General features: G+C 46.3%; 1 protein-coding gene across 1 annotated transcript; it reads left to right on the forward strand.

Annotated features, from left to right (window-relative positions):
• Positions 1–7,803: 7,803 nt before the first annotated feature.
• On the forward strand, positions 7,804–15,581 carry SMU1 (SMU1 DNA replication regulator and spliceosomal factor). Its single transcript, XM_036403641.1, has 12 exons — positions 7,804–7,933; positions 8,147–8,357; positions 8,465–8,617; positions 9,228–9,338; positions 9,703–9,831; positions 10,801–10,920; positions 11,314–11,430; positions 11,623–11,750; positions 12,521–12,647; positions 13,048–13,215; positions 13,480–13,632; positions 14,256–15,581. Exons 1-12 carry the CDS (start codon positions 7,908–7,910, stop codon positions 14,352–14,354), a joined length of 1,542 nt encoding a protein of 513 aa, XP_036259534.1. The 5' UTR covers positions 7,804–7,907; the 3' UTR covers positions 14,355–15,581.
• Positions 15,582–16,232: the final 651 nt, after the last annotated feature.

Here is a 16,232-nt window from a genome sequence, read left to right on the forward strand (position 1 = left end):
CTCTCTTGCCATCTGGGAAAAAAAAACTTGATAAATTTCTTCCCTTGCCAGGCTTCTAGACAAATGGGTGAGAGGTGCAGTGGTTGTTGTGGACTCCCTCAATCTGGGAGAAAGTATCCTTCTCCAGCTGGACACTGTCCGTCCTAAGGGACGGCAGCTAGTTTCCTGCACTGAACCCCGCAAGAAATACCAGAGGTGGAGACATGGCCAAATGAAGGGCAAGCTGCTTGGACATTTTGAGGCACCGAGACTGCTTTTGTTTGGAGTACCAGGGAGGAACAGCCTGAAGGGAGAGCTCTTCCAAGAACAAGAAATTCCAGCTACCTGGATGCTTTCTTGCCATGGTGCACAGGGCAGAGTGGTGGCCAGTGTGTGCTATCAAAGCCCAGCCCTCCAAGTCTCCAAACTGGGTACAGATTTGGCCTCAACGTACTGTCAGACAGTTTGGTTTTCTTCAAAGCCAAGTCCCATCATGGCAAAAAGCATTTTACACTGGTGACAGAGCAGTGACCACTGCTCCTGGAGAGCAGACTGAGTGTCTTGCTGGTGCTGATGACCTCAAGGCAAGAACTGGGGCTGGGGCTAGCCCTGAAGAACAGTTGTTGCCTGCCAAGCCACAAACATGATTTCCTGTCCCTTCCTTATTTTTATTGCTCATTTTTTTGCCTCTTGCCTCATTTTTATAAGCATCCAAGGGCCTTGCCCAAGATTACAGCTTGGAAGTGTAACACAGCCTGCAAGTTAAATATACTCACTCCTATTAAACGTCACTAGGGAGTGTCGTTACTCATACAGTTACATAGAAACTAGTCTTCTCACAGTTCTCCCTTGTCTACAGTCCATAAAAATGAAAGATAAATGTCTTGGATCAGTTTTTGCCTGTGAAAAACAGCTTTTCAGCCTAATTTTTAATTTCATTTCTAACCTTAAAGCAGTTTTGACATGACTACCCAATAACATCACTCAAATGAGTTTGAAAATCCAGCTCCTAACATAAATCTGTAGCATGGTCTCCCCCTCCAAGACAATACTGCGAAGTACACCATACCACATTTTATTTTCATGAGGCCTTCTGTGCTCTGCGTGTACCCAAATCTATGCCAGCCTGTCCTCGCATCACAAGCTGGTTTAGCACTTCAAAACTACACAGATTAGAAACATAGCAGCCACCTGTGTGAAAACTGTGCTGGGGTGGCTGAGGCCCTATTGGTTTAATGCATCCAATGCCCCTGCACCGGTGCACAGCTGTATACATGGCTTTTGAGACATTTTCTGTTAATTGCATGTGGAAACACTACCTGAAAGCTGTCCTCTCTGCAACCCCAGTGACTGCCTACCATCTGTGAGCAGTGCTGGGCCTCCCTGGGCCCCTCACTGCACAGAGCAGGAAACCAACCCACACAGAGCAGTGCCCAACCAGCCTCAGGTCAGCTAGCTGCCCCTTGCAGCCTGGGGAAGGTGGCAGTGCCTCCAAGATGCCCAAGGCAGGAATCAGCTGGGCAGATGAACTCAGATGAAGCCAGTGGGCACTCTGAGCATGGGCCCTTTACATGCTGCTGCAGACCCCCATGCAGGCAAAGGTGAAGAGCATGAGGCAAGCTAGAGACTCCTTCTCTGTTCCCAGCTGTTTACCCAGACTAGATCTCAGCCCCTGCCACTGCGGCCAGATTCAGTCCTCCTCCCTGCAGCTGTGCAGGAGGTTTGGTATGAAACAGGATATGAAAACTCCCAGCCTGAGGACTGCAGGTGGGCACTAAATGTAGGTCTAGGAAATCTCTGACCACACTTGGGCCATCCTTTCACCTCTCAAAAGGAGAAATAAGAATGACTCCAGCTCTAAATACACTCTCTCCCAGTCACATTTTGCAGCAAGGCTACTTTCTAGGGAAACAGTAGTTCCTACTGCTCTCTCTGGATCCCTGGCCAAGAGAGACAGAAACTCTGGGCAGTTATCAGGACCCGTGACAACCCACTGCACAGGCATCTGGTGGATTTCAACCCATCACAAGGAGAGATAAGAAAAAGCCCATAACTAATATCAACTGGTTGCTGTATTTCAGGAGGAAGGCTTGTCACCTGATGGGATCTCAGCAGCTGGAGGAATGGGCCAGAAGCAGAGTCATCAGTTTCTGCACAGAAGAGGTGATTCTTGCTCACCACTTTGTGCTGCTGAAGGCTTATCTCACTATTGCATCCTTCAGTTTGGGCCTACAAGGAAAACACTGACAAACTGGAAAGAATCCAGCAGTGACCACTGGGGTGGTTATGAGGTTGCAGCACAGGGTGCATGAAGAGACATTGAGGGACCTGGGCTTCTCCAGACTGGAGAAGGGACAGCTGGGGAGTTCTCACAGGGGTCATCCACTTCCTGAATGGTGATCATGGAAAAAGCAGAGACAGACTCTTCCAGAAGGAGACAAGGATGGGACATGGGGAAACATAACATGCTGCAGGATGGGACATTCCAACTGGGCATGGAACAGTTCCTCCACTGAGGGTGGTACAACTCAGAGACCAGGTCTCTGTCTTCGGAGGTATGCAGAACTCAACATGGTCAAACACAACGTGATCTAGCTTTGGACTAGGGAGTTGAACTGCAGACCTCCAGAGACACTTTCCTACCAAAACCTCCTGGAAATTTCCTATTAGATAGAATACAGCTGCCTTCCTTTGGAGCTTTGGGTTCCCCACTGCTCTGAAAAACCCCAGGTGCCTAGGACATATCTGAGACACTATGTGCCTCTCCCTCACCATCCCTGGGCTGCTTCCCTCCTACTAACATGGAAGTGAGGATTTTCAATGTGGTTTCTTCACAGCCTGGGAAAGGCTGGAAGCTGTGTCCCAGCAGGCTGTCCTGGAAGAAAGGTCTCAAAACCCAGAGCTGAGCTGGAGCAGGAGCCTCTGTACTCCATAGTGCTGTGCACTTCGAGGTGGCCCAGGAAATAACAATGCTGCAACTCAGAGCCCTCTAGCATGCCTTTGCAGATCTTCTCTGTTACCTCTTTGAGAAGCATTTATGTCTGTGCATCTACAGTTTTACTGATGCAGAACAGTGACGAAGCAGCCAGGGGAATTGAGACAAGGGTGGAAAATGACTGCAGGCATGTATTAAAGTATTCAGCTTATCCAGCTGAAAGAGATTTTTGCCAAACGATTTTATAAGGAATGAGGCATTTTACAGGAAAAGCAGGGCCTCTCCTCTCATTTCCTTTCCCCTCTCCTCTATGAACTTCAAAGGAAGGAGGGGTCAAAACAGAGGCCAGGCAACTGGAACTGAATTCCTGAGCCCTAAGGCCTAATTAGTCCAAGATACATTTCACTGGGTATCTTTCAGAGACTGGCCTAAATTACCAATCTTCCCTGCTGTGCTGCTGAGGGCCAGATGAAGCCAGAGTGTGGTCCACAGTTTGCAGGGCTCCAGCATCACCAGAGCTCTTGGGGGGAGGGGGAAATGTTTCAGTCCAAGCCCCACAGACACGAGACCCTCCCAGCCCCCTCCAGGCTTTCTGTGGCCACAAGAAAAATCCTCTCTTCAGGACAGAGAATGCCTCCACGCCTAAACCCCCTGTCTCCAAGGTCCCTGCCTCCCTGGTGCTTGCCCCAGAGCTGCTGATAACAGCCCCAGAGCTAGGTGGCTGCTGCCTCTCCTTGTGTCAGCTGAGGCTATCAAAGAGCCTTCAGCCATTTGGAATTACCCTTCCAGTAATTATAGGCTGATATTAAACCTCCCTCTCCTCATCCAGGCAAGCAAGCCCAGCTCCTGCCAGCAGACCATGTGGTCCATGCCCTTTCCTGCCTTGCAGATGTTTTGCTGGTCCCCCTCCAGCTTCTCCACATCCTTTCCTACTGGGTACCCAGAAGAAGGGATGACAATGTCCTTTTATCTGTGTCTCCTAATTTCTCACTTGGCCCAGCATGTGGTCTGCCTTACCAGCAATGACAAGTAAAACTTGGTTTTGCACACAGGTTTAACAACTCTCTGGAACCACAAATTAATCTCAGTTCCCAGGTCTCTCTCTGTGAGACACACTGGTCCTGGGGTGGGGTTTTTCTTGAGGGATCCACAAAAAGTATTCTCAAGAACTGAGAAACAGAAACCACAGGCTGCTTCCCCTGTACAGCCTCTCTCAAGAGGCTGGCCCCAGAGGTGTGCATCTTATTTTGAGACTACAGTAAATGCACTTTGACAGAAGGAATAATTTCTGGCCTTGTGACCTGAAAGCTGAGAAAAGCCAAACTTCACTGTAGATCACCGGAGTAATTCAGAGAGCAGGGAAAGGACATCATTGTCAATGTAAGCTTATGTGGCATCCTGGCGTCATAGCACAGCTCTGGTGCATAGAAAACAAGCCTTGTAGCTTGTGGGGCAGCAGACAGCTGCACATGAAGTCAGACGTCTGACTGGTGGGCAATGTGATGTCCTCGTGGATGTGGGGTGGGCTGTGATTCTGCATCCCATCCGCTTCATGGATCCTGCCTCACAGCCGTGCAGGCTGGTGGCCTGGCTGGAAAAAGGCACACCTCACTCCTGGTACTCAAGCTGCTCTCCCAGAGAAGCAAAAGAGCAGGATGCACGAAGGAGCAGAAAGCTGGAAACTGACTACTTTTGAATCAAGAGGTATTAAAAAATATTTTATTAAATTTTCTGCCAGAAAGAAAGGTAAACATATTGCCTTAAAATTTTTGATTCCAAGATGCTTGCTCACCTTCCATTTAAAGAATGGGCCTGGGACCAATGAAGACTGGGGTCAGCTCCAGTGTACTAGAGATAACTGTGTTGCCTAACTGCATCAAGACCATATATATCCCTTTGCATTCACTTCCCAGTGGAACCAAAATATATAATAGAAACCTCTCCTTCCCTTATGTAATGCTCTGCCAGAGCTGGCATCCTGTGAGTGTTAGTTGGAAGGATCTCTGGATGGTTCCAGACACTGGAGTGCTGCCAGCACCAGATGAGATTGGCTGTAGCTGTGTCTAGCCTCAAAGTCCAAGTCTGATTCTTGTGTGCTTGCATAGCACTTGGAGCACTGGGACCCTTTTCTCAGATGGAGAGCACAAGAAGGTTTACCTGGGGTGTCCACCGCCCTCTGCATCTATCAGGGAAGGAGGGCCAGAAGGGCTAGGTAAACCAGCATGCAGTCCAGTCTGTTAGCAGGTTCCTGTGCTGAATTCACCTCTCAGAAAAATGCCATCCTGAGGACTGGGACAGCTCAGGACCAGGAAAAACCGACCAAAACCTGTTGGTTTTTCCTGCTAGAGGCTGTTAACACTAGGGGGGAGAACAGCAAGAGTGCACCAGCTGAATTTATTGAGGAATTGAGCCAGATTCCTATGTGCTGGCAGCACAAAAATAGCTGCCATCTTTAGGTTTTATGGCTTTTCTTTGTTAGAGTCTGGATCAGACTTGTTTTCAAAACAACCTTCAAACAACATAAATATACCTGTCATTGAAAACCAACAAACCTGGAATGATTAAACAACACTTCCCTGAAGTAATCCCTGTGCCTCTGTAAAAGCAGTTAAAAAAATTAGTCGGGATCACAGAGAGGAAACAACAGAATGCAGAATGTTAGCCATGTATTTCGCTCACCATTTTTTCAACTTCGTGCTATTGGATTACTTTCTTGAGTACTCTGGAGACAGAGACAGCAAAGAACAGCTTTCCTTGGCAGAGGGAGGAAGTTTCTCACACACCGCTGTATTTTCCATGGCTCATCTAGCAAAATGCACACGCCTGAAAAAACAGCAAGATAAAGTCCATCCAAGAAGGGGCCAATACTGTGGATTCCACACCCCCATGTACTGGCAGCCTAGCTCTGGTATCAGGCTGAGTGGTATCACTGGATCACTGGGTGCAAGTGGGAGGTGCTGTGCCCAGAAAGCCATGAGCTGCATGATCCTGGTGCTGCCCAGGGAACAAAGAGCCTCTCTTCCTGACAAAAAAGCTTGTGTGCAGCCAGGAGAGTCACAGGGAGCTTTACTCATCTTGTAGCACTAACCAAGGCTACCTCAGTCCAGAGTCCAAGCAGGACAGATGGACCGCCAGAGCTACTTTCAGTGTGTTGCAAGGTGAGTTGTCTTCTCATCCAGGCATCACTGAAGGGCTCTGCCCAGTAGACCATAATTTTTCCAATTCTTGGTCCATAATTAGAGCAGCCAAGACATGCTAATTATTTCCCTACTCATATTGCTTGGTGCACTGTCATTCTTTCATACATGACCGCACTCTTGAGATGCAGAGCTCACAATGGCTTTTTAAGGCTTGCAAACTGCAAGTAACACCCTGGACTTGCACCTGCAAACTTGCGCGTGCCAAGAAACATGTGGCCAAGGAACTGCTGTGTGTCTTTGCCAGAATGTCTGACCTGCAGCCTGCCATGCTTGTGTCACCACAGGGAATCTTCTGAGATCCCTATGAATGACAGTGGGTGGAATCACAGAATCAATTCGGTTGCGAAAAAACTCTGAGATCTTTGAGTCCAACCCATGACCAAACACCACCTTGTCAACCAGACCACAGCACTAAATGCCATGTCCAGTCTTTCCTTAACCACCTCCAGGGACAGTGACTCCACCACCTCCCTGGGAAGCCCATTCCAATGCCTAATCACCCTTTCTGTGAAGAAATTCTTCTGATGTCTGACCTGAAGGTTCCCTGGCGTAGCTTGAGGCACCATGTCCTCTTGTTCTGTCACTGGCTGCCTGGGAGAAGAGGCCAATCCCCACCAGGCTGTACCCTCCTTCCAGGGACAAGCAGAGTGACAAGGTCACTCCTGAGCCTCCTTTTCTCCAGGCCCAACAGTCCCAGCTCTCTCAGCCGCTCCTCCTAGGGCCTGTGCTCCACACCCTTCAGCAGCTCCAGGGCTTTCTGGCATCTCAGTGTCCTTCCTGCCGTGGGAGGCCCAGAGCTGGCACAGCACTCGCCATGTGGCCTCACCAGGGGCACACTCAGCCCAGGTCCTGCCGGTCACACTACTGCTGATAAACGCCAGGATACCGCGGGCTGACTGGAGCGGTGCTGCGGCTCTGCGGGAAGCAGAAACCCCTGCGAGAAGCAGGAACCCTGTGGGAAGCAGGAACCTCTGCGGGAAGCAGGAATCCCTGCGGGAAGCAGGAACCTCTGCGGGAAGCAGGAATCCCTGCGGGAAGCAGGAACCCCTGTGGAAAGCAGAGAATACCTGCGGGAAGCAGGAACCCCTGTGGGAAGCAGGAATCCCTGCGGGAAGCAGGGCACATCTGCGGGAAGCAGGAACCTCTGTGGAAAGCAGAGAATCCCTGCGGGAATCAGGAATCCCTGTGGAAGCAGGGCACATTTACGGGAAGCAGGAACCCCTGTGGGAAGCAGGGCACATCTGCGGGAAGCAGGAACCCCTGTGGGAAGCAGGAATCCCTGCGGGAAGCAGGGCACATCTGCGGGAAGCAGGAACCTCTGTGGAAAGCAGAGAATCCCTGCGGGAATCAGGAATCCCTGTGGAAACAGGGCACATTTACGGGAAGCAGGAACCCCTGTGGGAAGCAGGGCACATCTGCGGGAAGCAGGAACCTCTGTGGAAAGCAGAGAATACCTGCGGGAAGCAGGAACCCCTGTGGGAAGCAGGGCACACCCGCGCTCGGCACGCCGCCCGCCCGGTCGGCCCTGCGCTGCCGCCGTTCCGCCGCCGGGGGGCGCGCCAGCCCCGCCGCTGCTGCCGGGAGGGGCCGTCCTGGCCGGGTGACGTCACGGCGCCAGGGGCGGGGCGGGGGCGGGCACGCGTGTTATTTATTCAGAGGCACGGGACGGGAAGAGGAAGTGGCGTGCGGAGCGGCGGCGGAAGGACGGGCGGAAGGCCTGGTGGCGACGTCGGCACCACCACTGCTACTACTGCTACCGCTAGCGGCGTCTCCAGCACCAGCGGCGCTTCAAGATGTCCATCGAGATCGAATCCTCCGAGTAAGTATGCCGGTGACGAAGGACCCTGCGGCTGGGGGAGCGGGGAGGGAGCAGTTTGGCGGCCCCGGGCCTGAGTCAGGCCCTAGCGGCGCAGGGGAAGGGAGGCGAGACGCGGCGGCCCCGGAGCCGTGAGGGGGCCGAGGGTTGCGGCCGGGGAGCGCGGCCCGTATGTCTGGTGCCCCGGCTGACCGTGCACTGTTGTCTCGGCCGCAGCGTGATCCGGCTCATCATGCAGTACCTGAAGGAAAACAGCCTCCACCGGGCGCTCGCCACCCTGCAGGAGGAAACCACCGTGTCCCTCAATACCGTGGACAGCATCGAGAGCTTTGTGGCGGACATCAACAGCGGGCACTGGGACACGGTGCTGCAGGCCATACAGTCTCTGAAGCTGCCCGACAAGACTCTCATTGATCTCTATGAGCAGGTGGGCAAGTGCGGGGTTCCTGCGGGCTCTTGTGGTCCGTGTGGAAACCTCCGTGTGGTGCTTTCCGCTAACCATTTGCTGATGCAGACATTTGTCTCTGGGTGCAGGTTGTGCTGGAGTTGATCGAGCTCCGAGAACTCGGTGCTGCCCGGTCTTTGCTGAGGCAAACGGATCCCATGATCATGCTGAAACAAACTCAGCCGGAGCGCTACATCCACTTGGAAAACCTTTTGGCCAGATCTTACTTTGATCCCCGTGAGGTACGTTGGTTAAGCCTTTCTTTACAGACCTTTCCTCAGCATCATTGCATGCTACTGATGGCTCACGGCTTTGTTTTTTTTTTCTTGGCTTGGGGAGCGAGAATGTGCAGTTTCACCGTTTGATAGTTTTGCACCTTCTGTGAAGTTTTTGGGAAGTAGTGCATGACACTTTATCACGAGGAAGCAAACCTGTGCTGCTGTTGGGAGTTTGGGGATCTGGCCCTGTGTCCGTCCACAAGATGGTATCTGCAGCTTGCCCTTTCAGTGTTATGCAGAAGAAAATGCAGGCTGTGTGAACAGAAGGAGTGCTGTGTAATGACAGTAAAAACTAGGCATGTTTTCTGACTGCTAACGTCAGTGTGAAAGTTTTTGTGAGAGCATGTTGGGTTAGTGGCTAACTTAGTTAGGGGTCTGATTTTGGAGATCTTTTCCAACCCTGATTCTTTGCTTTTAAGGTGGGTATTAAAGAGAAGGGGGGGGTGGAGCTCCTCTTTTGAACTCCTAACAGAAAATTTATATGAAAGGAGTTTTAATTTCAGAAGAACAGAGGGTTTTTTAGAAAAGAAAAATTACTTATCACAATAACCTCATGAAAATAACTTTTCTGCAGGCATACCCCGATGGGAGTAGCAAGGAGAAGCGGAGAGCTGCTATTGCACAAGCTCTTGCTGGAGAGGTCAGCGTGGTGCCTCCATCTCGTCTGATGGCACTCTTGGGGCAGGTGAGTCTTGAAAGATGCTTTAATGGCTGTGTCTTTAGGTTGTTGCTGTATAAAACTAGTTATGATGTAGTTGAGTCTCTAGCTGTATAAAAGAAAAGCTTAAACGCGGTATAGTTTAAAAAAGTTTTCCCGTTTAGGAAGGGTTTAGTAGTTGTAGAAGAAGTCATCGCTCTAGCAGTAGATTTCTTGCAGCAGAGTAAATATGCAGCAAAGTGTGCACTTTGAGAATAACATTCTGTGACACACATTTTCTGGTGTGTTTTCAGCCTTTTCTGATTGTCAGAATACTCGGTGCAGACGATGTTTCTGTGTGGTAGATTTGTGTTAATTGGTAGCTAATTGGTGCGGCTTTCATCTCCTAAAGGCGCTGAAATGGCAGCAGCACCAGGGCCTGCTTCCTCCCGGAATGACAATTGACTTGTTCCGAGGCAAAGCAGCTGTGAAAGACGTAGAAGAAGAAAAGTTCCCCACGCAGCTGAGCAGGCACATTAAGGTAATGCTTGCTTTGTTTCTGCTGATCTTTCCTTCTAGTGTTTGATGTTGAGAGATAAGAGGAAATCTTCTGAATGCTTATTTTTCCCTGTTGTAAGTCGTTCCCCTCCCCCTCCCACCCCCCAACTGTGTATTTTCCTCCCTTTTTCCCTCTATTATCTTATCAGAAGACTTTTCTTTCTGGGAGTCTGAGATCAGGTCTTTTAACAAGATTAGGTGCTTATGGTGTTTGTGATTAAGATAACGGCATCTTTGACTTCACGGTTCAGAACCAATAATTTTGCAGGAATTGGCGTAGTCCCCTTCTTCATTTGTGTGAGGAAGTACCTGTGTCTTAAACTGTTTTTCAGAAGCCAAGAGCTTCAACTCGTGAAATCAGTTCAGTAACAACTTGCTAAAAACGCTTTATTAGAAATTTTTTTTGTTTGTCATTGCTAATCTTGTATTTTTGTTTGGGCTAGTGAAGCTTTTTTTTCCTGTTGTCACGGCCACTTGGATTTAAAAATTTAGAAATCAAAAAATTGGACAGTGAAAAAAAACCAAACATTCCCTGTAAAAATTATGCTGGAGAAACATTAGTCCAAATGAACTTCAGAAATTTATTAAGTTCTGAAGTCTTGACGACGATAAATTTCAGGGATTTAAAAGGTGTTTGTTAACAGAGAATTCACTGCAAAAACAAAAATACAAAGGAACCAACTCAGCTCCTGATGTAACCATGCAGATTCTGTTGTAACATTGGATGTTACCAGACCAAAAGGACGGTTTTTTGGTTTTGTTTTACCATTTTTTTAAATGCAGCTCTCTATGTATTGGCAGATTTTTTTTTGTACTTCAGCATTAAATATACATACACATACCTCTAGAACGTGCTGTATTTTTAGCATCAGAATGACACTGTGGTTTTGTTTTAATGAGTTGAGCCTTTTAATTTGCTTCTTAAGCTTTTTTTATGTTCTTTTTTAAACAGTTTGGGCAGAAGTCACATGTGGAGTGTGCTCGGTTTTCTCCGGATGGACAGTACCTGGTTACTGGCTCAGTTGATGGCTTCATTGAAGTATGGAACTTCACTACTGGAAAGATTAGGAAGGTAAGTTACTCCTTATTTCACCCAGAGTGACTTTGGCTTGCCAGAGCACCTGGATCTATTCTTTGAAATTGTTTTAATTTCTTAGGGCCTGTGAACCTGAGAAGATTCTGTTTAGGTGATGCAAATATCAGTCTGGAATAGTTATGTGGGTGTAGTTGTCTGGTTTGTCATAGATTTGTCTCTGTGATAACTTCTTTGCCTTCCTGCACTGTTTTTGTTGCCATTAAAATGGTGACAGTGGTAGTAGCCTGTATTACAAAGCTATGAAGTCTGATTTAGAATAAGTTATAAAGTATAACTGAAGTTAAAACTGTTAATGCTTTTGCACTTTGCCTTAAAATAGACTTCATTGATTTCACTACAGTGACCCATGAATCTTCTGCTTTTGTTTAGGATCTGAAGTACCAGGCACAAGATAACTTCATGATGATGGATGATGCAGTGCTGTGCATGTGCTTCAGTAGAGATACAGAAATGCTAGCAACTGGAGCCCAGGATGGAAAGATCAAGGTACAAATCTTTTTGTACAGTATGTTGGGAGAGGTGGTCGCCAAAAAGATCAGTTTGCAATAGCAGTAATGTTCTCATTCTGCATAAACTCAAAGGAAATTTAACATGTATTTAACATATGTATCGGCTCTGATGTTGAAGCTTATGTGTTCTCATAACAAAGTAATCATTTATTTGCTGTTTCCATTTCAGGTGTGGAAAATTCAGAGTGGTCAGTGTCTGAGAAGATTTGAACGAGCTCACAGTAAAGGTGTTACGTGCCTCAGTTTCTCTAAAGACAGCAGTCAGATTCTTAGTGCTTCTTTTGATCAGACAATCAGGTAAATAAACTGAGAATGTGGGAGAACAGAAAACAGTTTTTTTTTAATTAAGCAGTTTAACTATGAGATTGTATAATCCAGAAGGTGCCTGTAGGGGTCTCTAGTCCACTATGCTTCTCAAAGCACAGCTAGCCTTTCAGTTAGCATAGCCTGTTCAGGGCCTTGAACAGCTCTGTATTCAAAATCTCCAGGGTTCAAGATCCCACTGCCTCTCTTGGGAAACTCCTGTTTGGGTGTAGGGAAGGATGTTTTGGGTTGGTTTGATTATGTTTGTTTGGTTTTTGTTTGGTTGGAGTTTTTGGTGGGGTGGGATTTTTTTTCTAGTTCTTGCCTTTTGTACTTCAGCTGTGCACCTTTTGAGGGGTCTAACTCCATTTATTTTAAAGACGTGTTGGGTAGTGATGTTAACCCAATAGTTACAATTTTTTAGGTGTTAAGATATTAAAATTATTTAGGTGGATATGCCTTCCTTTCTCCTTTCCTCTTTCCCCTCTCATTTTATTTTCTTTTTCCTCTTTCTTGTTCTTTTTTTTTTTTTTTTTTCCCCTAAGGATTACTGCAGGATAGGTTAGAGGAAGTGAGAATAAATATACTCAGAAAAATACTCAAACACTGCTCTAATCTTAATAGGAAAAGATTCTCAAACCCCTTTTCCTACAGTTCTTAGCATCTGGAAAATGTTGATTACTGTTTGTGTAGTGCAAAATTCTGATCCTATTTGGTTACTGAGTGGAATTTGCTTACTCATTTCCACCTCTTTTGTCTGACAGGATTCATGGTTTAAAATCTGGGAAAACCCTTAAGGAATTCCGTGGTCATTCTTCCTTTGTCAATGAAGCTACTTTTACGCAGGATGGCCACTATATTATCAGTGCATCCTCTGATGGCACAGTGAAGGTAAGATGGCATTTACCCTTTGTAAAGGACACCTTCGGACTCTTGTTGTCTTATCCCTGCTTTGTTACAATTGTTGCGGTCACTGCAGAAGGACTCGGCGGGGGGGGGGGGGGGGGGGGGTGGTCTTATCTGCAGTAATGAGTATGCTTGTGACTCTGCTGTAGATTTGTTTGAGAACTGATGAGATTTGTTATCACAGTCTCTTGCAGAGCGTGTCTCTGCATTTATGAAACGGAGACACACGTGTAGTGCTCACTGCCTGTTCTACTTTGTTCTAGACTCTGAACTGACAGCTCTTGTCCTATGATGTGGGGATTCCCTTATCTGAAATAATTGCATATCAGCTCTTTCTTTTTCATTTTTGAAGCTGATTTGTTTTATTTTGGTTTTTTTACACTAGGTTTGGAATGTGAAGACAACAGAGTGCTCCAACACCTTCAAGTCCCTTGGTAGCACTGCGGGGACAGACATTACTGTGAACAGTGTCATTCTGCTGCCTAAAAACCCAGAACACTTTGTTGTTTGCAACAGATCGAATACTGTCGTCATCATGAATATGCAAGGACAGGTATGTGGTCTTACTGGTATCCCTTCAGGTCACTCTGTCATTTCAAGAATGCAGAAGACCTAGTTAATAACCTAGCAGGGTTAAACCTGATTTCTCTGGTTTGCTTGCATGGCAAGCTATTCTGAACTCAAGTTTATAGAACACAGAAAGCTCTTGAAGCTATGGACAGATCTGTGTTCTGAACAGACATAGTACTTCTTAAATATTTTTGCCCTAAACATGCCATTGATATGCTGCTGATTAATCCTTCTGTTTTCTTTACAGATTGTAAGAAGTTTTAGCTCTGGTAAGAGAGAAGGTGGTGACTTTGTCTGCTGTGCACTTTCACCTCGTGGTGAATGGATCTACTGTGTTGGTGAAGATTTTGTGCTGTACTGCTTCAGCACAGTGACGGGCAAGCTGGAGAGAACTCTGACTGTAAGTTTTCAGCTCTGAGCTTTTCCAGAGTTTTAAACACAGGGATGATGTAAATATTCATTATGAAGTCCATTCTCAGACCAAGCAGTCTTTCATCTCTAGCAAACATGATTGGTAACAAATAAATTTCAGGAATTTGGCCATAGAATGTGTCTGGGGTTTTTAGAATCATATAATTGTAGAAATTAGGGAAGTATTTACCCATCAAGCAAAGACTCAATTGGTTCAGACTTCCTTGAATGAGGGCATATTTTGACGTGGGCTCTAGTTGGTGGAGAATCTGAAAAAGCCATCAGATTTAAAGGTACCGGGTTTAAATTTGCTTTAGATTGAGCTTAGAGGAATACCAGCTTGAATGTCTAAATTTAACAGGGAACACATTGATGTTGTGGATTTCAGTGGATGTAAACCTTCACTGAACCTGCCCTTGCCCAACAAAAAGTAACTGCCATGTCAGAAATTGTTGCAACTGGAGTTGAACGGTGATGTGTGTGCCCCTGCCTTTGCTCTGTGCACAAAGCACCCTCAGTCTAGCTTTCCTTCACTTGTTTTTTGAAGAGAATATTTGTCTTGAATCTGCTGAAGGAAGACTCTCTTAATGCCTCTTTCTGCTTACTCTCTAGGTCCATGAAAAAGATGTCATTGGCATTGCTCATCACCCCCATCAGAACCTGATTGCCACTTACAGTGAAGACGGCCTCCTCAAGCTCTGGAAGCCATAGATTGATTTTGCAGCAAGCTCTGAAGCATGCCTGTTAGTTGCAGGTTACTAGTGTTTGTGCTTTAACAAGGTCTAAATATGCAGTGTGACACTTGCTCAATTTTCAGTTCAGGTTTCCAGAGAATTACATTTTTACCTACCTAGAGTAGATTGATGCATAAATATAGCATCAGTTGATTTCATATACTTTTATTTTTACTAGAGTAGTAGAAGCAACTTCAGTGAGAATGCTTTTTCTGCCTCCTGAAGTCTGTACCCTTCCTACAATGTTTGTAAAAGTTCATTGAGTCAGCAGCTGTACATGCTTATGAGTGATTGCTGACTTCTTAGAATACAGTAAAATGCTTTTTTTTTTTTTTTTTTTTTTGAGTAGAATGTGGAATGGAAAGCTGTCTCTTCCCCACTGCTGAAACAGGAATAGTTTCCTGGAATGCAGATGAGGATACAGCATCATCAGCTTGATGATGGGGTTATTTCTATGCCATTGGGCTTTGCTGTGTTCAATTTACACTATCATTTTTCCAATTATATTGGAAAATAGTGTCACACAGCTGCCTCAGGATGAAACTATCCTTTCCCATCTGCCAGCACTTCCTACTATAAACTGTAAACCTGCCTAATGTGGCAGTGAGATACAGTTGATTTTGTTTGGGGATTTTTGTTTTGTTTTGTTTGTTGTTTTGTTTTACTTCACTTCCAGACTAAAAGGAGTTATTACCGGGGCCCCCTTTCTGTAAGTGCAAGGTGTTTTCAGACCAGCTATAACTGAAACAGGCTCCAGGGGATCAATATTTTATAACATGCAAAAGTTGCATTTCTACATAGGCTGCGTTCCTAGTGATGTGATAATGCTTTAAATAAGTATTTAAAAGATTTTTTTTTAAATTTCATATGCCTGTGGACCTAGCTGAGATTATGCTTAGGGGTCCCACAAGATGATAAAAAGATACTTGCAGGCTCTTCAATTTGAAGCACATGATTTTTTGTTGAGAGATTATGACTAATGTACACTGTTCTGAATGTACACCAGAGTCTTTTAAAGTCTGACTGTGTCTTTTCTAGGATGCAGAAAAATGAGTTTTTTCCTGTAATGATGAATCAAATGCATGTGGATTTGAATCTGCTATATTGTGTTCTGTCCTCATCTCTTGTAGAATGCTTTCCTACTGCAGTAATCTTTCAGACAGTAATAACTTGTCTTCAACTTAATAAATTAGTTCCACTTTAAGTATTTTGTCTGTGTCTTTAGTGGGGTGGGGAAATGTAGAGAAAGCTCAGCTGGAATTCTCACACAGCACCTTTGCTACAAATGTGGTGTTCAGTTCTGTTGAGCTATGCTGTCTGAATTCCCAGGTTGTTTTTTACTTCTGTAGATAGGTTAACAGAGGGAGGTTTTAGATACTAAAAAGTGATTATTTTTCCTGACCGAAAAAACAGAAATATCTGGTTTTTTTTGGGCTTCTGTTAAGGGGGAAGATCTTGACAAAATGTCCTTAATAGTACCTCCCTTATAGAAGAGCTTAAGCATCTTTGTGACCCTTGACTGGTCTCTCTCCAGTACAACTCTCTCCCTTTTTTATGGGAAGACCCAAAACCAGATGTAGCATTCCAAGCTTGTCCTCACTTTTGCTGAGTAGCTGGGAAGGGTGGCCTCCCTCCACTGCTGTCAGCCAGGACACCATTTGCCTTCTTTACAAGAAGATGGCTCAAGTTGAACTTGGTGTCCACCAGGACCCTCATCTTCCTTCTTGGCTGTTTTCCAGCCCAGTGCCCCCAGTGTGTGCTGTTCCATTGGGGTGCTCTTCCCCAGGTGCAGCACTTTGCACTTCCCCTTGAATTTCATGATGTTATTGCCAGCTCATCCCTCTGCCTGGCGACT

Source organism: Molothrus ater, chromosome Z, assembly GCF_012460135.2.
Source record: "Molothrus ater isolate BHLD 08-10-18 breed brown headed cowbird chromosome Z, BPBGC_Mater_1.1, whole genome shotgun sequence".
Taxonomy (NCBI): Eukaryota; Metazoa; Chordata; class Aves; order Passeriformes; family Icteridae; genus Molothrus; species Molothrus ater.